Source organism: Umbelopsis ramanniana (genome assembly GCF_025399195.1).
Source record: "Umbelopsis ramanniana AG unplaced genomic scaffold K450scaffold_10, whole genome shotgun sequence".
Classification (NCBI taxonomy): domain Eukaryota; kingdom Fungi; phylum Mucoromycota; class Umbelopsidomycetes; order Umbelopsidales; family Umbelopsidaceae; genus Umbelopsis; species Umbelopsis ramanniana.
The window spans coordinates 313,721-335,967 of record NW_026252096.1 but is presented as its reverse complement, the minus strand read 5'-3'; the positions used below and the strand labels follow the sequence as shown (position 1 = coordinate 335,967).

General features: G+C 40.8%; 11 protein-coding genes and 2 non-coding genes across 13 annotated transcripts; 7 read left to right on the top strand and 6 right to left on the bottom strand.

The window, feature by feature from the left end:
- Positions 1-1,141: 1,141 nt before the first annotated feature.
- Positions 1,142-3,088, top strand: K450DRAFT_228534 (uncharacterized protein). The gene is made up of 6 exons (XM_051586933.1): positions 1,142-1,888; positions 1,978-2,329; positions 2,394-2,570; positions 2,633-2,805; positions 2,878-2,905; positions 2,981-3,088. The coding sequence occupies exons 1-6, from the start codon at positions 1,193-1,195 to the stop codon at positions 3,007-3,009; spliced, it is 1,455 nt and encodes a 484-aa protein (XP_051447346.1). The 5' UTR covers positions 1,142-1,192; the 3' UTR covers positions 3,010-3,088.
- On the bottom strand, positions 3,012-3,768 carry K450DRAFT_228533 (uncharacterized protein). Its single transcript, XM_051586932.1, has one exon. The coding sequence runs from the start codon at positions 3,695-3,697 to the stop codon at positions 3,167-3,169; it is 531 nt and encodes a 176-aa protein (XP_051447345.1). The 5' UTR covers positions 3,698-3,768; the 3' UTR covers positions 3,012-3,166.
- K450DRAFT_228523 (uncharacterized protein) lies at positions 3,767-5,068 on the top strand. The gene is made up of 4 exons (XM_051586931.1): positions 3,767-4,068; positions 4,141-4,315; positions 4,412-4,521; positions 4,602-5,068. The coding sequence occupies exons 1-4, from the start codon at positions 3,903-3,905 to the stop codon at positions 4,610-4,612; spliced, it is 462 nt and encodes a 153-aa protein (XP_051447344.1). The 5' UTR covers positions 3,767-3,902; the 3' UTR covers positions 4,613-5,068.
- Positions 5,069-5,805: 737 nt separating this feature from the next.
- On the bottom strand, positions 5,806-5,887 carry K450DRAFT_t24. Its single transcript has one exon. It is a non-coding gene; the product is annotated as a tRNA-Ser (tRNA).
- A 512-nt stretch (positions 5,888-6,399) lies between these two features.
- Positions 6,400-8,709, top strand: K450DRAFT_293922 (uncharacterized protein; the record flags this gene model as incomplete). The annotated part of the gene is made up of 5 exons (XM_051593597.1): positions 6,400-6,415; positions 6,879-7,177; positions 7,265-7,534; positions 7,649-8,002; positions 8,068-8,709. 5 exons carry the CDS (start codon positions 6,400-6,402, stop codon positions 8,599-8,601), a joined length of 1,473 nt encoding a protein of 490 aa, XP_051447343.1. The 3' UTR covers positions 8,602-8,709.
- Positions 8,710-10,294: 1,585 nt separating this feature from the next.
- Positions 10,295-12,146, top strand: K450DRAFT_228518 (uncharacterized protein). Its single transcript, XM_051586930.1, has 6 exons — positions 10,295-10,930; positions 10,993-11,040; positions 11,105-11,195; positions 11,266-11,606; positions 11,674-11,689; positions 11,783-12,146. Exons 1-6 carry the CDS (start codon positions 10,735-10,737, stop codon positions 11,970-11,972), a joined length of 882 nt encoding a protein of 293 aa, XP_051447342.1. The 5' UTR covers positions 10,295-10,734; the 3' UTR covers positions 11,973-12,146.
- Positions 12,147-12,858: 712 nt separating this feature from the next.
- On the bottom strand, positions 12,859-13,462 carry K450DRAFT_228514 (uncharacterized protein). The gene has a single exon (XM_051586929.1). It carries the CDS (start codon positions 13,354-13,356, stop codon positions 13,162-13,164), a length of 195 nt encoding a protein of 64 aa, XP_051447341.1. The 5' UTR covers positions 13,357-13,462; the 3' UTR covers positions 12,859-13,161.
- Positions 13,463-14,078, top strand: K450DRAFT_228513 (uncharacterized protein). Its single transcript, XM_051586928.1, has one exon. It carries the CDS (start codon positions 13,568-13,570, stop codon positions 14,030-14,032), a length of 465 nt encoding a protein of 154 aa, XP_051447340.1. The 5' UTR covers positions 13,463-13,567; the 3' UTR covers positions 14,033-14,078.
- Positions 14,079-15,310: 1,232 nt separating this feature from the next.
- Positions 15,311-15,392, top strand: K450DRAFT_t32. Its single transcript has one exon. It is a non-coding gene; the product is annotated as a tRNA-Ser (tRNA).
- A 37-nt stretch (positions 15,393-15,429) lies between these two features.
- Positions 15,430-16,965, top strand: K450DRAFT_228512 (uncharacterized protein). Its single transcript, XM_051586927.1, has 2 exons — positions 15,430-15,556; positions 15,634-16,965. The coding sequence occupies exon 2, from the start codon at positions 15,848-15,850 to the stop codon at positions 16,907-16,909; it is 1,062 nt and encodes a 353-aa protein (XP_051447339.1). The 5' UTR covers positions 15,430-15,556; positions 15,634-15,847; the 3' UTR covers positions 16,910-16,965.
- Positions 16,966-17,299: 334 nt separating this feature from the next.
- K450DRAFT_228506 (uncharacterized protein) lies at positions 17,300-19,301 on the bottom strand. Its single transcript, XM_051586926.1, has 6 exons — positions 19,279-19,301; positions 18,933-19,205; positions 18,734-18,843; positions 18,348-18,667; positions 17,602-18,276; positions 17,300-17,524 (listed from the first exon to the last, which is right to left on the bottom strand). Exons 2-6 carry the CDS (start codon positions 19,186-19,188, stop codon positions 17,317-17,319), a joined length of 1,569 nt encoding a protein of 522 aa, XP_051447338.1. The 5' UTR covers positions 19,189-19,205; positions 19,279-19,301; the 3' UTR covers positions 17,300-17,316.
- A 198-nt stretch (positions 19,302-19,499) lies between these two features.
- K450DRAFT_228500 (uncharacterized protein) lies at positions 19,500-20,522 on the bottom strand. The gene is made up of 2 exons (XM_051586925.1): positions 19,648-20,522; positions 19,500-19,582 (listed from the first exon to the last, which is right to left on the bottom strand). Exons 1-2 carry the CDS (start codon positions 20,288-20,290, stop codon positions 19,533-19,535), a joined length of 693 nt encoding a protein of 230 aa, XP_051447337.1. The 5' UTR covers positions 20,291-20,522; the 3' UTR covers positions 19,500-19,532.
- On the bottom strand, positions 20,373-22,105 carry K450DRAFT_228498 (uncharacterized protein). The gene is made up of 5 exons (XM_051586924.1): positions 21,838-22,105; positions 21,327-21,766; positions 21,132-21,264; positions 20,759-21,067; positions 20,373-20,690 (listed from the first exon to the last, which is right to left on the bottom strand). The coding sequence occupies exons 1-5, from the start codon at positions 21,996-21,998 to the stop codon at positions 20,456-20,458; spliced, it is 1,278 nt and encodes a 425-aa protein (XP_051447336.1). The 5' UTR covers positions 21,999-22,105; the 3' UTR covers positions 20,373-20,455.
- Positions 22,106-22,247: the final 142 nt, after the last annotated feature.

Below are 22,247 nucleotides of genomic sequence, written 5' to 3'. Positions count from 1 at the left end.
GAACCCTCATTTTTGGAAATGTAACTACTATCTTACAGATATCCAATCAAGGGTAGTTTTTAAATATAATATATGAATGAGCAATGTTACAGTTTGCATCCAATACTTATATTTGGCCCTTGTTACTTAAATGTTGAGACGTTTCTCGTGTTCATGGGATAGTGCTCAACAGGCTCGGCCCAAAAATAAAAAGTACGGTTGTTCTTCATCTTTCAAAATTTATTTCGTCTTTCGATTCGGTATTTGGAGATTTGCTTTTTAAAAAAACCCCCGGAATAATTGACGTTTGGATATGAAAGACTCTCTTGTTTTCTTCATCCTTCGACTCCAAGTCCTGTTACCATAAATCTGTTTCGATTTTTCGCGATTAATATTATTATCTCATTGTATTACCTTTTATGTTGTTTGTATGCGAAAGAGTTGCTTATTAAAACTTAAGCAATATCAATTTCTAATTTTATACCTTGAGATGTACTATGTATCTTGATGGCTATGATACTTGCAATGAATTGTCAACCCAATAACATGATTTCGCTTAATTTATCTTTATAAATTGACAATGTGCAAAAAGATCCGCGATTTCAGTGCTGAGACTAATACTAAGAAATGAATACTCTTTTTGTCGTTATTCAATGAGTCTGATGACAACTCATTAGGGAAGTCATCATCTATTCTCCTATTCGACTTGTATCTTATGATTATGCTATTTCCACATATCTCTGTTAGCACTAAAGGTGTAAGAGATGGAGATATGGATAAAGTCTCAACGATATAGCATGAATTGAAGGTCTGTTTATTTCATCACCATACCTTCGTCCGTAGCTCTCAGTTCATAGACGTTTAGTGGTTATGCCAAGTATTATTCCACCGTGTATGGTGAAACTCCGATTTATGGAAGGTACACCCTTTAGGACGTCGTTGATGCCAAGAAAAGCAGAAAGGTTCTATTTTTTATAACAGCCTATCACCAGCCAAAATCAAACTAAGAAGGTATTTTTTGGAACACTCGGAAACGAACTACTAGGTTGGATGTGGCTGAAAACCAAAACATTTGATGGCCAAGCGTGAGGCTGTGGTTCGCTAGTCAACGGAGTCGGCTGAGATGGATGATGATGCTAATAAAAGAAATTTTGTGACTAGAGACCCCGCGAGACTCGTACCTTTTTTTTGGTTTTCTGCCGACATCGTCTAGATGAGTCAACCATATGGGCACTATGAATACAACTATCCGTCACCAATAGCTACAGCACCACCGCACAGCAACCCCTATCGCGATAGCTTTGAAACCGAAATCCCCTTAGGCACACCAGTCCAAAATCGTGCGCCTCAACAGTTCTCTTCTCCGGTTCATGAGGAAAGACATCCCCATTTCGCAGATCGATCACCCTCTGTCATTCCAGCATACCCGTATACAGATACATCTGTCGCATCAGCCTCATCCCCTCCTTCCGTACCTTCACACAGCGCAGCGGGCTATTATTCGCCACGCTCAAAAAACGCAGACATCAATCAATACAATGATATGCCATATTCACCAGATCGTCATGACTATGGTCCAAAGATAGGAGAAGATGATGATCGTCGCCGTGACAGTATGAATATGGTTGGAACGACAGGTCTTCTGAAACCACTGGATAGAAATATGCCAAATCAAGGCTTCATGAGACTAGAGTCCGCTGACCCACCATACCACGCCGCCCCGCGAACTGGCCTAATCGCATGGATATGGGGTCCTACTCGTATACCCATATTCAGCTGGCTTACTGCACTGGCCATGGCAGCTGTACTGATTTACGAATTTGTCCAAAACAAAAATTTGACAGGCTCAGTTATCCAAACCCAAACAGCAACGCAAGCTTTCAATCCAATGATCGGACCTTCGTCAACAGTAAGTCACCTTTCTCTTTTCTGGCCTTTTTAAACAACCATATTCCTGTACGAAAATGTAATTAATTGCATTTTCTGTCTTTCTAATAGGTTTTAATCAACCTTGGTGCTCGCTTTGTCGGTTGCATTCGGCCTATACCGGAGTTTCCAGCTAGCGCGACATTTACTACTTGCTTTGTCGAAGGAACAACATGTACATTGGAACAGATTTGTGGAATGGGAGGCTTTAAGGATCCTAATGTGCCAGATCAGTCTTTCCGCTTTGTCACCCCAATTTTCATCCATGCTGGTATCATCCATTATCTAATGAACATGCTCACGCAACTGAGATTGGGAGCTCAGCTTGAGCAGGAATTAGGGCCAATTCGATATGCCATTCTGTACATGGCAGCTGGTATTTGGGGATTTGTATTTGGCGCTTTATTTGGCTCTCCATCTAGACGTAAGTTCCGCTGTGTACGGGTGATAGCAACCATTGCAATTCAATGACTAACGTGTCTCAATAGCTTCTATGGGATGCTCTGGTGCATTGTTTGGCCTTATTGGTTTCATGTTTGTGGATATTCTGTTAAACTGGCGGGATACTGTCAACCCATGGAGAGAAATGATGAAATTGGCAGTTACAACTTTGATTTCGTTGGCTCTTGGGTTATTGCCCGGTCTGGATAACTTTGCCCATCTAGGTATGTCACAGTTTGCTGCAGAATGAATCGAATGAATACATGCTGATCTTTGCATTTCATAGGCGGTTTCATCGTTGGCATTGTGGCAGGAGTCATGCTCATACCTAACCGTAAGAGAGCCACTCGAAGGTTCATCATGTTTACATGGGTCGCTCGAGTCATTGCTCTTGTGCTTTTGATCGTGCTTTTTGTAGTGACCGTCAAAGAATTTTATTCTGTTGCGGATCCTAGTCAGGTGGGTGGAATCAAAGATGTTTATTCTATCGTGAAGTCTAGTTATATTCATTTACATCTATCATTTTCGCAGATCTGTCCCAACTGCAAATATTTGTCATGTAAGTGAGCACGCCGGAATGGGAGGGGGGTTTTTTTTCTAATATCAAACGGGTGATAATAATGTTTTCATCTAGGTCTGCCGGTGAGCAACTGGTGCGATTAAAAACCCTTGTTAAGATAGATGTAGCATTATTTGTCGAAATAAACAGTACTGGAAGAAATCTTTCAAATGCTTGAGATGCTGAATTGTTGAGATGTGGGAAAAGAAAAACGATTTCCACTGGTAATTTTCATGTGTTTGTGCCAATATGGTAACCCGCCTATATGTCAGTCTCTTCTACTAGAATGGATACCATGCCTTCCTTCATAGCCGATGGTAGCTGTGGAACAGGTTTGCGATGCTTCGGTTCCACGAATACATGTGTGAATCCACCAACAACACTAGCTTGTTGACTTCCTCGCTCGAAAATGCCGACTTTGTATGTAACGCTGGACTTCCCAATCTTGGTGACTGCAAGACCAGCTTCGATGACAGCTGGAAACGACACAGGCTTGAAAAAATTGGCAGAGCTTGTAACAACGAGACCGATGGGAGAAGTGATAGATAGAGGTTGAAGGTCACATTTGTCGATCAAGTAATTATTGACCGCAGTATCAATGTAATGGTAGAATACAGAATTATTGACATGACCGTATTGATCGTTATCTGACCAACGTGTTTGGATTGGCAAGAACTGACGATAAAAGTTACGGCTTCGAGAATCGAAGCGAATTGAAGCTTTTGTTGTTATAGGACGAACAACGGTATGATCTGATATTTGAGCCAGTCTTCTCGTTGCAGTGAGCGACATTGGGGATGTGGAGAGAAATAAAAAGGGAGAAGGGTGCCTCCGCCCTCGGGAGTGGAGTGTAAAAAAGCTGATTCATCATCCACGGCTGCAAAAACGCCGATTCAGGGTGAGTGACGTAAACCCCCAGCAAAATTGCTGCATCGCATATAAGTTGGCGCGGTTAAAGTGGTCTTATACTTCTCTTTACACTTTAAAAACATTAAAAATGGTCAAGGCTGTTGCTGTTATTCGCGGAGACTCTCCCGTCACTGGTACTATCACTTTCACTCAAGAAAGCGAATCTGCCCCCACCTTCATTGAAGCTTCTGTTTCTGGTTTGACACCTGGAAAGCACGGTTTCCACGTTCACGAGTTCGGTGACAACACTAACGGTAGGCATATTCCTCAAGCTTCTACATGCATGTGCGCTTCCTTTTTTCTTTACTGACTCTTCTTATTTTAAGGATGTACTTCCTCTGGTTCTCACTTCAACCCCTTCGGCCAGACTCACGGTGCTCCCGAAGACTCTGTTCGCCACGTTGGTGATCTTGGTAACGTTGTTGCTGACGCCGAAGGCAAGGCTTCTCTCAAGATCCAAGACAATATGGTCAAGCTTATTGGACCCCAGTCCGTTATTGGGTAAGATGCTTTACAGAAACCAATCTTTGGCATGGCGGACCACTGCTGTCAATAAAAATATAATCGCTAACGTGATTTTCTACTCTGTTGAAATAGACGCACTGTTGTCGTTCACGGTGGTGAAGACGATCTCGGTAAGGGTGGCCATGAGCTCTCCAAGACCACTGGTAACGCTGGTGATCGTTGGGCCTGCGGTGTCATCGGTGGTAAGTATTTTTGCATGATGCTTGGTTGACATAAAATATATGAAAGGCTGATTCATTTTTTGTTTTCTTTGCTCCGACAGTCACCAAATAAGCGATATCCTACCTATGCAATTGAACTTATGAGTATAGTACGAATGATTAGTGTTTTGGAGTAAAAGTTGTAGAGTTGGTTGAAGTAAATACGAAGAAAAAATAAGGAAACAATTGCACTGGTTGTAATATGCAGCATATGACACTCAAGAAAATTTTATAATTGTTTAATTCGTTCGCGTTGAGGTTGTAGTTCGTTTCCAAATGTATGAATGTGAAGATCGAGCTTACCTTTGATTCCAAGTCGATCGCCTGTATTTCAGATCTCTTCGGCTATCATAGTAGTGCACCGTCATCAAAGAAATAAAGTGTAGCGGGCTCTCATTCTAAAAGGCGACACCTTACATTATTACCTCAGCTACAACTCCAAACCTGGGCATGCGCAAGTTGCAATTCACTTCTTAGATTCCTCAATCTATGCCAAGGCAAGCGCAAATACGAATTCACCGAAGTCGAGTGGACAATACTAACATATCAATAAAGAAACAAGGGATCTGATGTACAGTAGAAAGAAAAAAAAAATTAACTGGGAAGAAATCCTCCCTTAGGAAAGATAGTGAGGTGAATTAAATAGCATAACATTCAGCGCATTGAAGCAACGTCCATCAGAGCATTGGTTATCAAGAAAAACAGTGTTCAGTATCATGTGATGTTGGAGACCGATTACTCGCGCCCTTCGTGTCCTGTCGCTTACGACCGAGATACACTATTGACTTCCGTCGAAACTGAACTTTATATTTCCCGTCCTAGGCAATTCAAACAAAATAGCGACAATGGTGCTTTCTATTTAATGAGCTTACACAATGGTAATAATATAAGGATAGCATAAGATTTGAAGGCTTATATACACTGTAAGGATGATCTACGATGGTGCATTAAATGTCAAGACTTCAAGGTAACATGTTAATTTGAGTTCAAACGCTCTTCCTAGCATCTCAGATAACGTATCTGTGTGAGAATAAAAGGCATCCCTAGCATCGTCCGCTTATCGCTACAGAAAAAAATCCTTATAGAAGATAAATGGATCACTGCCGAAAGTACAGATACGTATCAGTTCCTTCAAGTACAATAGGTGTATCCACTGACAGCCAGTAGCCTATGAGTAAAATAAAAATTTAGCCAATCATACGTCTTACCCGAAAGCTCGGCCAATAAAATTTTGATGGAAACTAAAAACATAAAAAAAGAATGTTGCGTCGACAACAGGATTTGAACCTGTGCGGGCAGAGCCCATGTGATTTCTAGTCACACTCCTTAACCACTCGGACATATCGACCTTCGATGAAGGTTGAACCTTCAATAATTACATGTTTCCAAACGTATTTTATCAGTTTTTTATGAAAATTCTTATTACTGCTCTTATAGCCCAGTTTCGACACTGTCACAGCAGTATCGAAAAAATTTTCTCTCTCAAAAAATGATGATAAAAATGGATGTATACTATAAATGTTTTTTAAATTATAGCTTAGTACGCTAATACTAATTCTATTTGGGAATAAATTTATGTATACCTGGTTTGTATATATGAACATCCGTCTGCATTTAACCAAAGGATCCTCTATCACCCTGTAAACAGCCTTATAAATTTACTATTAGATAGTAGTGGCTTACGAGATCAGATATCTTCTTATCCGGTACATTTATAACGCCGCTTTCCGGCCAGTTGTCCCACAGCCATCATGAGATCAACGAAGGACTGTCCTACTATAAGCGAGATCCAGTCATCAAATTAGGTTCCATCAAGCCAATTACCTTTATTGGTCGTCTGTGTCGCCGATACCAGCGAGCATGACCTGTATAACTGGTATATTTTCCCAAATTATTATTATGTTATATGACGACAAGATAGGCTACAACACCAATTTTAGACAGGAGTGCAGGTCAATCTTGTTGACGTTCATTGCTAATGTCTTTGTCCACATTATTCTTTAGTATTTGATGCCGAAATCCGTCACATGCGAGTATTACCTTTTGAAGAAACCAATATCAGTGCAAGTCTGAACGATAGCTTCCGACTTGAATACCTCTTATGGGTTACTGATTTGCCTGTAATAGAAGACTGTTTTTCTAATTGGTTAAACGAGAAAGTGAAGTGTATCGTTGTTGTGTGGGAATGACAATCATCCCTATGATAAGCCAACTTATTTCTGGCGGACTTTGTATTGCAGATAAGAAAGTATAATTTATCAAGCGCTATATATGCCCCTCATGTCTGTCAGTATGAAGCTCATCAAAAATTCTTTCTTCTATGTCAACCAAATCTCAAGATTCTGATGTGGTATTCAATGAGAAGGTGGATGTTTCCTACATTGAGGGTGTTGTAGATCAACCAACTGCAGAGAAACCAAATCATCGCACCACTATTTCTGCTGAAGAGAAAAAGCTGATCCGCAAGATTGACTGGAAGGTTTTACCCTGGCTTTGCGTCATAGGATTCCTTCAATTCACAGACAAAGTCTCTCTTTCCTACGCTTCTGTACTTGGGATTATTCCTGATACGCATTTACAAGGTGCAGAATATGGTGCTCTAGGTTCACTGTTCTATGTTGGATATCTCTCAATGCAGGTAAGAATAAATGAATGAACGAGAAACAATGCTCATGGGAGTCAGAATTCCTTGCCGAGAGTATATCGCTAAACAATCTTTTTGAAGCTTCCAAATAGTTATATGATGCAACGATTCCCCTTAGGAAAACTGGTTGGAACCATTGTCGTCATATGGGGAGCTATCTTGGCTTTAACTTCACTGGGCAAAAATTTTGCACAACTCGCTGGATTACGATTTTTGCTTGGATTTTTTGAGGCCTGCGTCAACCCCAATTTTATGCTTTTGACCAGTTTATTTTATCGCAAGCAAGAAATTACCTCAAGGCTTGCTGCCTGGTGGTTGGTTAATGGACTTTGCTCTTCATTCGGAGGTTTGGTAAGATTATGAGCTCCTTCAGTTTGACAATGGCGCACATGACAATCGAACAGTTATGTGTAGGAGCAATGATCGTTGATATTACACATTACTAAATGATATCAATTTACGTAGATGGCATACGGTATCGGTCATATGGAAGGTGACCTAAATGTTCACGCATGGCAATGGCTTATGATTATACTAGGAGCTGCTACAAGTGTCTTTGGCGTATTTGTTTTCTTTTTCTTGATTGATGATCCGAGATCACCAAGGCTTAACTTGACAGAGGAAGAAAAGGTCATAATGGAAGAACGTCTTAGAGATACCGGCATCAAGCAATCAAATGAGATCAACTGGAGCCAAGTGAAGGAATGCTTTAGAGATCCCAAAACTTATGCGTGGTTCTTGATATCCTTGTGCATCAATATCTCTAATGGTGCATTGCTAACCTTTGGTAGTCTCATTACTGTAGGACTCGGATTTTCGGTGAGATTTAAGCTTCGGTATACGGTTATGGTGATGGGAATTTTAACTAATAAGAGTTTCTACAGGGTCTTGATGCCATTTTGCTCGGAATTCCAGCTGGTTTCGTGGATATAGCTGCCATCTTGATTGCCAGTTGGTTACATGGCCGAACCGGAGATTCTTTATATACAGCTGTTGGATTCGTATTTACTGCTACTGTTGGACTTATTTTCTTGATTACCTTACCCACAGTTGGTAAATTAGTTGGCCTTTACTTGGTTACATTCTATATTGGCGCATACATTCTGTTCCTTGGTAGCATAACTGGCAACACCAGTGGCTACACCAAGAAGATTCTCACCAACGCTATGGTCTTGATTGGCTATACTATTGGAAACATGATTGGTCCTTTGATCATGACATCAAACCAGGCTCCTCTCTATGTCGGTGGTGTTATTGGATGCATTGCAGCCAACGTTGTCGCCATGGTGACGTTCATTGCAGTTAGGATATGGATGGCCCGTATGAACAAAATGAAAGCTTCTAACCCTTCACCAAAGGTGGAGGATAATGGAGATCTCTCGGATTTGGTTGATCCAAATTTCGTATATAGACTTTAAGTCAACAGCCTCTTGTAATCATATAATTTACTTTTATTATTCCTATCACTGTATTTTCTTTATTATTGAGCTAAAGTTGAAAAACGGTTCAATTAGATTACTGGTATTAAAGATGGAAATTTTTTTTTTTGTAAGTAAGATCGAAACATTGGGATGGCTTTGTTTACCTACTGTCCTAAGTTACTCACTATTGAATTTGAAACTTGACAAAATGCATGCGTGCCTTTGGCTCCACAAATGATGTATTTATTTCATCGTCGATTACCATGCACTGCCTGATATGATTTTACAAGACATGAGCTACGGATGAAAAACCTGTGATAAGCTACTATAACATGGAGCTTAGAGCGAATAGCCGAACAATAGCCATCAAACATCAACGCAAGGGCTCTTTGAAGTACAGCAGAATATCTTCTTATCGTTTGCTTTTTCCATCGCACTCTTCGTATTACTCGAAAGAAAGTCATGTTGTAAAACTTGTTATTACCGTGAGGGGCGACGAAGGAACAAAACTATAGTGATACATAAGCATACTATCTTGCTCTTCATGTTCTGGAGGAAGACTGAATACCGTGTATTGGTTGGTATGGAATGGATAAATTATATTTGTTGGCAGCATCGGCTGTTTCTGTAACAAAAATGTCACAGCACGGTCTGTTCATAATAACATCTAATAATGATCGCATTTATCGAAGCACAGGCAATTTATGATGATGAAGTTGAAGCAATGGTAATGTATGGTTGTGGGTTTATTCATTGTTTAGACATTGTACCGGCATCAACAAATCCAGGCAACTTCGCCGGAAAAACTACAATCAAAGGCTAGTTTGATTTAATAAATCATTGACCAATAATTTGTATTTTGTAATTGCCTGCTTTCCGAACCCAAAGATCAAATTGTATAAATGAATGAGCTAGTCGACACATACGAAAGGCAAATAAAATTACAACTTAACATATTCCTTGCAAGGTAAAAACCTCATGAGGGGTTCTCGAACGATGCACGACTTTCGATGTCGCCTCCATGACTCACCTATTCAAGTCTAAAATAATGCTTGTAACAGAAGTAAATAAATAAAACTCATCCGAAAGGTTATAAACATTAACAAGCTGAGATTCTCTCATTTTGACAATAACTCCTTGTACTGTGGCAGAATCGTACTAAAAATACCACCTCTGTTGCTTGGCAGGAATTGTTGCTGAATATAGCCCATTGCAACCTTAGCAGCACAAACAAATTGCCCTTTGGATCATAGCCTGTAGCGTTTATACAACGCAAGATGACGTTATATGCTTTTGGTGCGGTATTTATAGGTTCCTTGACCATTGCGACCAAAGACCGTTAGATTGCCGAGCAGACTGGTTTGCATTTCGTTAAGGCAATGTTGAACAAATCAACCGATAGTTCAGTAGTGCCCGCCCTCTTTCATAGCAGTGAATGAAGCGGAAGAGAGTGATGTCGTTGTGTGGAATGAATTGCATTGTCTTCATGTCTTGTCTCATATAATAGCTCGGCGGAGTTACCGTATTAAGTTGAGTGGAAAGAACGTGGCACCTGAGAGCCATGACCACGGTACAAATCATTTTATATTTGGTGCCAGTGAATTTTGTGAGTGATATCTACTTCATTTTTTACTTTTACGCTCAGATATTGGATAACATAAAACAACTTAGCCCTAGTCTTTTTCATATGTTATAGTCGAAATATGAAAGGTTCCACTTTGATCTTCATGGATCTCAAAAATGAATGTGGCTACCACGATACTCCGTAAACGAGTTGGGGTTCAGCCAGGAACGATTGCGCGGACCTGTACGGACAAGATTGCCGAAGTCGGCGACAAGTCGCTTGAAAAAAAATCATATTTTTCCACTGCCAAGATAGAGGTTTACCAATTGAATCTACCAGTTACAAAAAATACAAAAATTTCTTTTCTCCTTTCGGCGCCAAGCTTTATTGGCCAGTGCTGCGATGTTGATATAACTTCTTTGTTGCTGATCTTTAATTTTTCTTGTGCTTTGGTGTATCCGAACACCGCGACTGTCGCGGTATAAATGATTGAAGATGTCCACCAAAGCTAAATCGAACACCCACAAAACTGAATTTTCCTTTCCTTCTTCTCTTTACTTTTTCCTATGAATTCGCATCTAGATATTATTGCAAAAAGAGCCGCTGCGGCAAATGGATGGAGCAACCTTTACCATTATGATCCAATTATCCCCGTCGCTATTGTAGCTGGTGTATTATACACACTAGCTTGCATAGTTGTTGCCTGGCAGACGAGAAAATACCACAAAAAATACATGCACACTGTCACCTGCACCGCATTTTGTAAGCAAATTTTCAACTATATCGTTAGCACTTCTATCATCATTGACATCACCATTATTTAGTCGAGGCGCTTGGTTACTATATACGCATTTACTCTGGAAAGCACACTGGTAAGAAATAAGAAAAAAAAATGATAAGAACGAAATTGTCGGATTGTTAACTTTGGTTGGATAGGCCTTCTGGGTGCGTATATCCCCACTGCTCTGTTACTGCTACTTCCCCCTCTTGTTTTGGCTGTTGCAAGTTATCGAACTTTGGCTCATGTGTAAGTCTATTGATTTGTAAAGTGCCAACTGTCTTTATACAGGCACTAAAATACGTTTTGCTTTTGTCAGTATGAGAGAATCTGGTATTACGACTGGCAAAAAAGCTATCAAGATTATTGAAAGTGCCTTTTTGTACTTGGATATTTTGGCCTTCTTCACTCAGGCTGCTGGCTCTGGAATGTTAGTGTCACAGGGATTAGCTAACACAGGAAACAAGATTGCGATTGCTGGTATGGCCATTAGTTGTGTCAACTTCGTCATTTTTGCTGGTACTATTGCTGTCATCCATCGAGCAGCTCTTCGCGAAGCACCAGTATTTTATAAATCCAACCTCCGGCCGGTCTTCCTAGCTCTTTACTTGAACATCATAGGTCTTATCATTCGTTCATTCTATCGACTTGTTGAGTTCGGTGAGTGGTAGAAACCTATCTCTTTTTACTGTTAATTCATTCCGATACTAATCAAACTATTGCACAGCTGATGGATTTTTTGGGTAACTACATTTCTGCTTGAGGAGCTGACTAAACTAAGAAATTTATAATGATTTGGGCTGTGCCTCATACTAACTTATCTACACATGACACAGCTATATCAACACACACGAGGTTTTCTTCTTGTTCTTCGATACTCTATTGATATTCCTTTGTATCTGTACCTGGATTGCATTTCCTCCTGGAAAGTATTTGAAAGGAAATGCGCCTTTGACTCCTCCCAATGAAAATGGAGACGACTACTACAACCTTGAGACTCAGAAGGAGGAAGCATATGGAGCATAAACCTGACATGGTATGGATTCTCGATGTAGTACGTGAACGGTGCGAGATTAATATCATCCAGTTGATATTCTACCGTACTTAACATCATTTAGACTTCGACTAGTGTACATTATATGAAATTCTATTATAAACTCTTAAAGACTTGCATACTAAATATTGTTGACTTAGTCACCAGTAATGATGGGCGTTGTGGATCACAAAAATGCAACTAAAAAAGAAGCAGCGTATGTGCTATGTAGCATAATCTGTCAAACTCATATCGACCCGCTATGAGATTTACAGTCATTGTAACATTATCCATACAAAAAGTGACAATCGGGCGACCTTTCAGTTCTCAAATGAAAAGCTTATCAGATTTATACTTTCTGGTAACCTTGTTGGATGAATAGTAAAAAAACATAAAAATGGCAGGCACAGCGGGTAATTAATTACCGTTTCCAAAAAAAAGACACTCATGCCGATCGTACTGCTCACGCACTTGTAACAGGACATGTGGTTGCTTTCTCATTTTCTTCCAATAGTATAGTGAGAGCCGAACGCGTGAAGCTTACGCCATGAAAGTCATTTTCAACCCATTTTCAATATCAAGCTAAAAGAATAAATTTCATCACTCGACCCACCGTTCAGAAAGCGCACTGTTACCATTCTCTCAAGAATTTCAAAGCATAATTTGTCGACTCTTCCTGAGGCGATGTTGACCATATTTGTATACCGCTCAACGAATTTCAGCCATCCACGCGTCCTTATTTCTCCGTAATGATCTTGGCTCCGCACTATCATCTTTGGAGTATCCTTGTGCCCATTCACAATTTCTGGTGTGATCGGAACTGCCTTGACTATGGCGATAGGTATTAATTTCGAAGAGGCGTTCACATTTCTTCTTATTCAATTTCCTGAACAACTGCTTGCAATTAACAGCACCGGTATGTCGATACCAGATCCATCAGTGAATGAACAAAAGGCTTTAGAAATCGAAAGATTGATGCAAGCAATCTTGCCACAGGAATTAATCAATCAAAGAGGCAGCACATTGTAGAACCTTCAGCAGCAATTCAAGCTCAACTAAGAAGCTAAAAACAACTGATCACTCACCTCCAGAATGTAAGCCAGGAATTTTATCAAACAACATCGAATCTATTGAAATAAGATATTGATGTAGGCGATCCAATCCACCAGACGTCTCTTCCCGTCAATCAAAGGGCAACCCAATGAACATCATGGAAATCAGGAAAATATAGCAAATTGAAAGCTTACTGCGAATCCAAGGTCTGTCTTGAAGTGTGCCGTGCGGTCCTCGTAGGCGAAGAACCTGTGCGAAAGAATGAGCAGAAAGATTGTCCCAGTATTGGCTAAGGTTGCCAACCAAGACCAAAAACTTATTCATCGACTGGGACGTTTGACTGGGACGTTTATCTGGGACTGGCGTTGCTCGCTATTCGAACCTTGTCGAGTGAATGTATAGGGTATACCACGGCCAAATTCTTCTACGAGCATGATATTCGGACTTCAGTCATATGGCCCAAACAAGTACGACACTACGTGGAAGGAGAATATGCTGATTCCATGTCTGGCAAGCTAAAATTATTGGCGGCGTTATGCGGGAGTTCTGGACAACCACCCAGCAAAAGGATGAAAATTGTCGGTTACTGGCGAAAAAACGCTTCTACGACACAGTGATTCCAGTCTCTTCTATAGCGGATGGCCTAGGTCAGATGCTGGATCACTACGCTCACACAGATCCTACAATAAGTGGACCGGATCTCTTACGGTTGTTAGGGGTTGGATTTAGAAACGGCATATATCGGTTGAGTGGACCTTTCGGACGACGACTGGAAGGAGTGATGAGTGGTGGCAAGCTACGTCTATGGCGCTTTGTGGTGTTATACGATCTGATGTCCAAACTCAACAGGAAATCAAGACCAATTTCTTTCATTCTTGAAAAGACAAGTTATGTTGCGTCCCTGTATGATGGTGGAAGATGTCATTTTGAGGATGGCTTTGCAACACTTTTATATCGTACAGTATCTGCTGTTGTCGTGTACCGCTACCCCGATCTTTAGAACGTGAAATAAAGATGAAAACATTCACACCCTCATCAAAGACACATCGAACAACTTTATAACTAAAGTCGAATTTCTCAAAAATCTGATAAAACTTCCCAAAATCCACACCGAAATAAAGTGTTTATTGTGGTGCCAAGCAATATGCAACAGGAAATTATCACCAACCATCGTGATGTTCCTATGGCAGAACATCTTTAGATTCCACGATAAAGTTGAGAAATATTTTGGTGGAACGATATGAAAAATATTTCCCCAAAAATATGTGAAAACATGCACCAAATGCCAAAACGACAAAGGTGCAAAAGGATCGCTACACACGATGTCTCCTACCACATCAGGTACTCCGTACACGCGCATTGCTCTCGATCTATTCGGCTCAAATGTATGCCCTAAGCCGCCCAGTATTATTAGAATATATGCCTACATAAAATATCGTATATTATACTTTGATAGTTGTACGACAACCCTTGACCCTCTACTAAAACTGACGGACATATTATTATTTGTCGAATTTTTCTGACTTTTGCCCAATAATAATACCTGATACTAACAGTCGTACCTTTGCTAAATTAAGCGATTTACATACTACTCTCTAATTTTATGGTTATCTGCTTAAAGGCTTGCAGCTTCTGTTAAATCTCTTGCAGATTTGTTAGTATCAAGTATTCAAAATTGTGCCTAATACCGCATATAAGGTAATCAAGTGCCAGACGAGTGGTTGCATCCTATGAAGCTCAGGCAATCATTCAACATGAGGGGTCTTCATCCTTAGCTTTTTTACTATACATTTATCAAAGGCACTGCATGACGTTTATTTTGCAGTGACTTCGGTCCTCGATAAACCCCTGCGATTTATGTCGTAAAGCCAGAATATCCATATAAAAGCATTTCACTGTCGCGAACGTATTAACTATTGAGGGTTGCGTAACTCATTACTTAAAATAAAAAATAATTTTTTTTTATTGCTCATTCCTTTTTTTACAGCTATTATTTCATAGATTCTGATTCTGTCCCTCGAGGCTGAAGTCTCGTCATTGTGATGTTAGCGGGTACGAAATGTCTGTCATGATTCGAAGCCAATGTCTAGTAACAGATTTTAAGAAGACTAGCCTGCACTAGAGCATTGTCCTTTAAATAAATTAAAAATATTTCAACAATTGAGGTGATCAGTCTCTATCGTAGATTACAACAAAAGTATCGCACTCATGGTTCTCTTCCATTACTCTTTTTAAACTTTTGCTTTTGTAAATTTTGGTGGTCGAACTCATATCGAAGGTCGATATGTCCGAGTGGTTAAGGAGTGTGACTAGAAATCACATGGGCTCTGCCCGCACAGGTTCAAATCCTGTTGTCGACGCATCATTCTTTTTTTCTTTTTTCAAAATTTCATCGACCGGAGTTATCGGCAAACTTTTTTTCTTTTTGGTTGTCCTTCTGCGCAGTAATGCACTCAGTATCGACGGGTGAAATTTCCTTCGCTAGCCATGACTAAGCTACTCGCTGCTACAAGAGCAATTTCGGGTTGTATTCTCTCGCTCACCATATGATTTTATTGGATATTATCTAATATTATGACCTATCTTTGATTTAAATACCAGAACAATGAAATACCGACGGCAAACCGCCATTTCTCATTCCGTTAACAAGTGGCCTTTGCTCTGGGACGCCTTACAATACTGCAGTATGAACCTCTTTACTGCTTCACAAATTGCTGGTCACACTGATTTGACCGATTAGTAATGAGTGCTCTTGTGACTCATATAAATATTACTGTGCATTGATGGCGGTTTTGGAAAGTTCACTCCAGCAAAGATGAAAGCAGCAGTACTAAACGAGCGCAAAGTTGAGCTTGACGTTCAAGAATATCCCGATCCTGTCCTTACTCCTGGGTCTGCTATCGTCAAGGTTTTAGCTGCACCAGTTGTCCATCATTATACTGCTGTTTTTTCAGGCGAAATTCCTTTCCCATTGGTGCTTCCCTTAATTCCTGGTTGCAGTGCCATTGGTGAAATCGAAGAAGTTGGCCCAGATGCTCATAATTTGAAGAAAGGAGACCTTGTTTATGTCGACCCTACCATTCGAACTCGAGATGATCCTCATAGCCCTGAAACCATTCTTCAAGGTCTCTTTCTACCCCCTGGTAGCTTGTCGGATGTCTTTCGTAACGGTGGCTTCGCCGAGAAAATGTTAGTGCCTCTAGAGAATGCTATTCCTATCCCATCTTCGCTAGGTAGAGACGCAGCCAAGCTTACAAGCATTAATCGAATGCTTGTACCATATGGAGGTCTTTTATCTGGAAATTTTGAACCTGGACAAACGGTCTTGCTTCTTGGTGGTACCGGATATTATGGAGCCTGTGGAATAGGTGTCGCTCTCGCCATGGGTGCTCGTAAAGTGGTACTACCTGGTCGAAGTCTTGAAAAGCTGGAGGCTTTTGTGAAGAAATTTGGCGACCGAGTTGTTCCTGTTCAGCTCTCTGAGGACGAACAAGAAAACATTGCCGCGTTTAATAAGGCTGCCGATGGACCCATTGATTTGGTGCTGGAATTACTAGATGCCACTGCTCCAGTGTCTATTATACGATCTGCAATTTTGTCTCTTCGAAGTTTTGGAACTGGCGTCATCATGTCTGGTCGGCCCGACAATCTGGAATTACCGTTTATGCCTATCATGGTCAAATCTTTAACCATCAAAGGCTGCTTCATGTATCCCAGAACAGCCTGCAAGAAGCTGATCGGCCTTATGGAAGCTGGCTTGCTGAAACCTGACTGGTTTGATACTGACGACCAATATAGCCTGGATAACGTAAATGAAGCAGTCCAACATGCTAAGAAGGCTGCTGGTCCGTTCAATATTACTATTGTTGTGAACTGATCCTTTGTATGGTTTCATCCATTGCAATTTTTGTACGAAAAAATGAGGCGGTCGTCCAGTAAGCGACTAAGAGTAAGGATTGCGCATATGATTAAACTAAAGTAAAGAGAGCTTATCTATTGAGCTGTATCCGTGCCTTCACTGATTGAATGATGAAAATGTTTACTGTTTTATCAGGATTCTGTTCATGTTCGCCAGCGTTATTCATTCTGCCACAAAAATATAATGTGATTTGCCATTCAAGTGTGTAATTCGTCCATGTTTAATAAGAAATGAGTCAGAAGTGAAGCACATAATGCACTGTTCTACTAAGAAGCTATATCACAAACGTCGTCTTGGGTACTTGAATAATCCAGCTTGCTGTTTGTTGTAGCTTATCCAGAAAAATTTAGCGGTTTGTTCCGTGATCACCTTGGGCAAGTTTGATGAGATAGCCGAACACACGCTCGGGATCCTCTCGCAAGCCACTGTGAGCCATTATATGAGTTAATTATGTAAGATATGATCGAAGTGCAATAGCTAAATACATACTTGTGAGCGAATTCATTTGTTATCCACGGTTGAAATCCCTGTATTGTGTTAGCCGTTTCAATCGAGAGATCCAGGTCGACGTACCTACACGTTGCTCCGTTCGTCAGTATGGCCGGCCGTTGCAAAAAGCGTTATCAAAGTGTGCAATATAAATCTCTTACATGTCATCGAAATATGATACACCGGCCACAGGTACAGTATTGTTCTTGAGAGTCTCTACATCGTAAAGAGGGCCCCAATCCTCATATTTTGCCAAGATATCTGCAGCTTCCTTTAAAGGAACAAGTTCTGAATAGTCATCAAACATGAATGGATGAACTGTTTCACCTGTAAAATTGACCCGGGTGTTACCAGACCAGTCAAAATCCTTTAGATACTGGCTCGACATACGGACACGCTCAGCACTCCAGTTACTGGCCATGCCTTGACAATAGATAGATTCATGCAAAATGGCATAAATGACATTCGTGTCGAAACCTTGCTGAGTTTGTACACTGTTAAGGGTACTGTAGCTGAGTTTGCCCAGGAGTTCAAGATCTTGTGCAGCATGCAGTACTATTTCGTGAACAGTGTCGTAACCACCCGATCCACCAAAAGCAAGACCAAGCTGAAGAAATCTTCTTGATGATAGGAAGCCACCATTTGGAAGCTTAATTTCATTGTTGTTCAAGTATTTGATGATATTTTGTACTCTTTGAACATCGGCCGGGTACTTTCCATAGTATACATCGTTTCGCTTGAGAATACGTGCAAATGTTTTTTCATAGACTTTATCTGGAGTTGAAACTAGTGGAGGCACACCTCCTGTAATATAAGCTGCCTTGACAGACTTGGGGCTAGCGAATGGCAAATGTTAATAGCTGAAAATTAAAACGAAGCGTGGGAGAGTTGTAGGTGGAAGACTTACAATAAGCTTAGGTACGTCGTTATGCAAAATCCACCAAAGCTCTGGCCAAGTAAGGTTATTCTAGATTCATGTTCCTCTGAGCGATCCCACGTCAAAAGCTTCCTAATGGACTCACAATCTCGTACGATACTGTCAGCCCTAAAGCATTTGAGGTAGTCAGCCTTCCCTTGGTCGGATAGATGTGCAAGAGAGTCTGCCGATATTGCGGATGATAAGCCAGTTCCACGCTGATCCAGTAGCAACACCTGATAACCGTTATCAAAAGCTACCTTTATCCAACCGGATATCTTGGGGAACGCGCATGAAAAGCCAGGTCCACCCTATTGAAAGATACTCAATGTCTTGACGAAGAGAAAAGCATATAGGCAGGATATTGACGATTTTACCTGAAGATAGACCAGGAATGGCAGTCGCTTCATTTCACTGACCTTGCTTATTGGGACTAAGTGTCTACAAAAGACCTTGATCTTCTGCTCTTGGGCATTTGAGTCGTATGCTACAATAAGTTCGTTTTATGTGATCAGCCAAACCGTTACAGAGACAAGTTATATGTTGTAAGACTGTTCCTCAGTGAGGCAATCTTACCAAGTGGTAAATCGAAGTAGCGATCAAAAACTTTTGCACCAGGAATGGTAAAAGATTCCACGTCTGATCTGTCCAAGTGATGTTCTTGCATTTTTGGTGACAATTGTACTTGAGATCCAACCCAGAAACCCCGTCGCGACGTGAGTGCAAACTCTTGTACCTTCCGTTGTGTCGGCCTAAACTGTATTGACAGTCTCGAAATTATAGGCACCAGTGAGCCTTGTATCCTCGTACCTAAAAATGCGTTAAAAGACATAGTAACGAGCGGTCTACCTAAAAAAGTAATAACTGATTAACATGGCTGATGTCCCCTCGCAACGACTGTCCTCAACGATGGGATAGCAACGGTATAACCATGTAGCATTCTCCTACCCAAAGAGTTGAATTGAAGATTTTGGACGTATTGTTATTATATAAAAATGGTAGAATATTTATTCAATTCGTATTACCAAAGATGATGGATGTAGATGCACTAGTCGGTTATATTACAGTTACCTGTTTGCAGGTACAGAGCAACAAAAAGCTCCTTCGCTGAGACATCGCTTCTAAGTCCACTTGGTGCGTACGTTTCTCAAAGTGATAATATGGTCAAGTTGAAAGTTATCGTAACCGTGGAGACTTGATTGCGGTCATATATAGTTTAATTGTGGCTATGAATGTAGCTGTTAATCTACCAAGCTGTATTCAATTATGACCCGCAAGCAAAATTTCTTACCGAGAGAATATCTAAAGGTAAGCCAAAAAGCCCACCTATAGAAGCCTGTTTTCCAGCACTGAATCGCCAGTCTTTTCATGAATACGCCATCTCCATGGTAATGGTGTTGCAGAGAAGTGAGTTGCTCAATGTCGCGGTGACTACACTGTGATATGCCATTAAGAGTATCAAGGGATCCTGGTCCTTTATATTGGTGAATATCTGCTGGATCGAAACCAAGAGTGACATGGAGGAAAGCATGACCAAGTCCGAGGTTTTGTCGAATAGCCTGTCCTGCAGGCCAGTGGATAACTTTGAACAGGGTGACCGCATTGTCCTTGCCCAGAATTCTGCCAGTGCCAAGATCGATAGGTGGCTCCCAAGTACTAGGAAAACCGTGCTCGTTTTGAATGCGTTCTATAATTCGGCTAGCAGCTTTCTTTTTGATATCAAGCTTACTAGCAGCATCTTTGAGCTCAAAAGGATTTATGAATGTAAGGTGATGCTCTTGTAATCCGTCGCGCTTGATTCGATTCTGGACCATATGTGCAGGTACTACTATGTTGGCGTTATTGGCGCAACTTTCTATGAAGCTGCCTTCGACAGAGACGTATCGACCTCTTGAAATGAAGCATATTTCGTCCTTATGGTCAGGATCAGACATGGTGGAGAGGAATCAGTGAGAGAGCATATCTTTTTTTTTTTCAAGACACGGCTGCGCAGTCAATTAATTCAAATCTTTTAAAACGCATTGCTTTAAAAGTAAGATGCTTTTTATTAAATACTATAGTGGAATCAAATTGTTTTGTTACAAGACAAATAGTACCCTTCAAGCTGAAGATGATCCATAAACATGCCCTTCTTCTTGTTCACGCAATAATGGTGTACGCTCTCTGCCTTTGCCGTTACGATTGGCTTTGTATGGTATCTTCAAGCACTGAATGTCGAGATAGTCGCAGAACTGGTTGATGATGATAAAGGCCCAGCGTAAATACGATACCACAGCAAAGGCGAAAAAGGCCCAAAGATACAGAAATTCCGCTCGAGGGCTGAGAATAGGATTACTATTGAAGATGAATTTTTTTAGATGAGGTGTAGTTGACAGATTACTGGCACTTTTACTATCACTTACATATGAAGTAGCCTTGGAAACTCGACAAGGACAACGCCGACAGACAGGGGTATCATAAGATTAGAGAAGGTTGGGAAGTGAGATTTTGTCAGGTGGGCGATAATGACTTTGGAGGCGATCCTTCCGAAGATGATTCCAGTAGTAGTGATGAACAAAATTAAGTGCTCGCTCGACAGTATGTAAGAGTATGGAGACTGAAGCCAAGCATAGCATAGTAAAGAGAACGCGACGATTGGCGTGAATTCGTGCAGAACTACAGGCCAAAATTCCTCACGCTTCTGACGGCAAGACAGATATATGGTATGGATACTATACGAAATGAGAGGTTTAGTGGACTGAGTTCATTTTGAAGATAACTTGCTTAAATACGTACCATACGGGTAAATGTGTAAAGATGAAGAAAAATGCCAATCCGTATACGAAAATGTCTGCCATGGTTGCATCTTGAACGCATGATGGTACGGAGGCAAAAAGCTTACTCAATGGCAATTGCCAAAGTTCAGGTCCTACACCACAGTTAGAGATAAAATTATATCAACGCAAAAATTATGGCATCATCGACACCTACCTTTTATGCCAGATATGATAAAGACAATACAGGACAAAATAAGACCTTCGGTGGGACCATTGACGTACCCAAGGTACAAAACTCCTGTGTGATATTCTTCAATTGTTGACAAGTAAAAGCCTAAGGCTGTAATAATGGCCAAGGTAGCGCTTTGGACTGTATGGCCCATTCCCATTCCAGCTGCTTGAAGTATAGCAACAAAGGCACAATTAACAGAGTCGCAGCCGTGGTCAAACAATTCTCCAAGAGGTGAAGAAGTACCGGTTCGACGAGCCTGTCTGCCATCAACATTATCAAAAGTTGAGTAAAGCCAGAGACCAGCAGCGAAACTGAAGTATATCCATCGTGGTCCGTCGACACCTAGGTCTGGTGTGAATATGACGACCAGAATGACATTGAAAATCATGAAAAAGAGGCCAAGTAATGTGATCAAATTGGGACTATTGGACCAGAAGCAAGAGTTCAGTATGGTTAACGCTGGCTCAAGACACAGTGATAACTTTTCACTTACGCAATCCACATAGGAAAGAGCTTAATGGCCCAATCCCAGTAATGGCGTAAAACATATTTACTGACTGGAGATTTGTCAACTGCTTGATATTTGTAGTAACGCAAATTACTAAGCTGTTCTTCGCTCAGGATCCTTGCGTTCTCAGTGAATCGATTAGGCATGACGGAGTAGATGGAGGAAAAAAAAGTTTGAAGTTTGTACGCTGGTCTTATTGTGCACAATTATTTAAAGTCAGCCTATTCAGGAACAATTCAGATTACTTGAAGGCAGCTATACTATCGCAAAAGATGTCGATAGGGAACCTATTATAACACAACAACGACAACGTTTAACACCGGCTGCTGCAGGATTTTCTAATAGGGTATAAAGTTGGGTTCATGTGAGCTCACACGACCACAAGCGCCGTGCAC

What these genes read in the sequence shown, in the direction of transcription:
- K450DRAFT_228506 (XM_051586926.1), bottom strand. Translation starts at nt 19,188, where the DNA reads ATGTCTTTTAACGCATTTTTAGGTACGAGGATACAAGGCTCACTGGTG. An exon ending in CATTCCTGGTCTATCTTCAG is followed by an intron (nt 18,668 to 18,733) that starts GTAAAATCGTCA and finishes ATCTTTCAATAG; the next exon opens with GGTGGACCTGGCTTTTCATG. An exon ending in GTATCATATTTCGATGACAT is followed by an intron (nt 17,525 to 17,601) that starts GTAAGAGATTTA and finishes AGCAACGTGTAG; the next exon opens with GTACGTCGACCTGGATCTCT.
- K450DRAFT_228500 (XM_051586925.1), bottom strand. Translation starts at nt 20,290, where the DNA reads ATGTCTGATCCTGACCATAAGGACGAAATATGCTTCATTTCAAGAGGT. An exon ending in TACCTTTAGATATTCTCTCG is followed by an intron (nt 19,583 to 19,647) that starts GTAAGAAATTTT and finishes CTACATTCATAG; the next exon opens with CCACAATTAAACTATATATG.
- K450DRAFT_228518 (XM_051586930.1), top strand. Translation starts at nt 10,735, where the DNA reads ATGAATTCGCATCTAGATATTATTGCAAAAAGAGCCGCTGCGGCAAAT. An exon ending in TGTCACCTGCACCGCATTTT is followed by an intron (nt 10,931 to 10,992) that starts GTAAGCAAATTT and finishes ACCATTATTTAG; the next exon opens with TCGAGGCGCTTGGTTACTAT. An exon ending in TTACTCTGGAAAGCACACTG is followed by an intron (nt 11,041 to 11,104) that starts GTAAGAAATAAG and finishes TTGGTTGGATAG; the next exon opens with GCCTTCTGGGTGCGTATATC.
- K450DRAFT_228534 (XM_051586933.1), top strand. Translation starts at nt 1,193, where the DNA reads ATGAGTCAACCATATGGGCACTATGAATACAACTATCCGTCACCAATA. An exon ending in ATTTGGCTCTCCATCTAGAC is followed by an intron (nt 2,330 to 2,393) that starts GTAAGTTCCGCT and finishes GTGTCTCAATAG; the next exon opens with CTTCTATGGGATGCTCTGGT. An exon ending in GGATAACTTTGCCCATCTAG is followed by an intron (nt 2,571 to 2,632) that starts GTATGTCACAGT and finishes TGCATTTCATAG; the next exon opens with GCGGTTTCATCGTTGGCATT.
- K450DRAFT_228533 (XM_051586932.1), bottom strand. Translation starts at nt 3,697, where the DNA reads ATGTCGCTCACTGCAACGAGAAGACTGGCTCAAATATCAGATCATACC.
- K450DRAFT_228498 (XM_051586924.1), bottom strand. Translation starts at nt 21,998, where the DNA reads ATGCCTAATCGATTCACTGAGAACGCAAGGATCCTGAGCGAAGAACAG. An exon ending in CTCTTTCCTATGTGGATTGC is followed by an intron (nt 21,767 to 21,837) that starts GTAAGTGAAAAG and finishes CTGGTCCAATAG; the next exon opens with TCCCAATTTGATCACATTAC. An exon ending in TTTACACATTTACCCGTATG is followed by an intron (nt 21,068 to 21,131) that starts GTACGTATTTAA and finishes CATTTCGTATAG; the next exon opens with TATCCATACCATATATCTGT.
- K450DRAFT_228513 (XM_051586928.1), top strand. Translation starts at nt 13,568, where the DNA reads ATGCGGGAGTTCTGGACAACCACCCAGCAAAAGGATGAAAATTGTCGG.
- K450DRAFT_228514 (XM_051586929.1), bottom strand. Translation starts at nt 13,356, where the DNA reads ATGAATAAGTTTTTGGTCTTGGTTGGCAACCTTAGCCAATACTGGGAC.
- K450DRAFT_228523 (XM_051586931.1), top strand. Translation starts at nt 3,903, where the DNA reads ATGGTCAAGGCTGTTGCTGTTATTCGCGGAGACTCTCCCGTCACTGGT. An exon ending in GTTCGGTGACAACACTAACG is followed by an intron (nt 4,069 to 4,140) that starts GTAGGCATATTC and finishes TCTTATTTTAAG; the next exon opens with GATGTACTTCCTCTGGTTCT. An exon ending in GGACCCCAGTCCGTTATTGG is followed by an intron (nt 4,316 to 4,411) that starts GTAAGATGCTTT and finishes CTGTTGAAATAG; the next exon opens with ACGCACTGTTGTCGTTCACG.
- K450DRAFT_228512 (XM_051586927.1), top strand. Translation starts at nt 15,848, where the DNA reads ATGAAAGCAGCAGTACTAAACGAGCGCAAAGTTGAGCTTGACGTTCAA.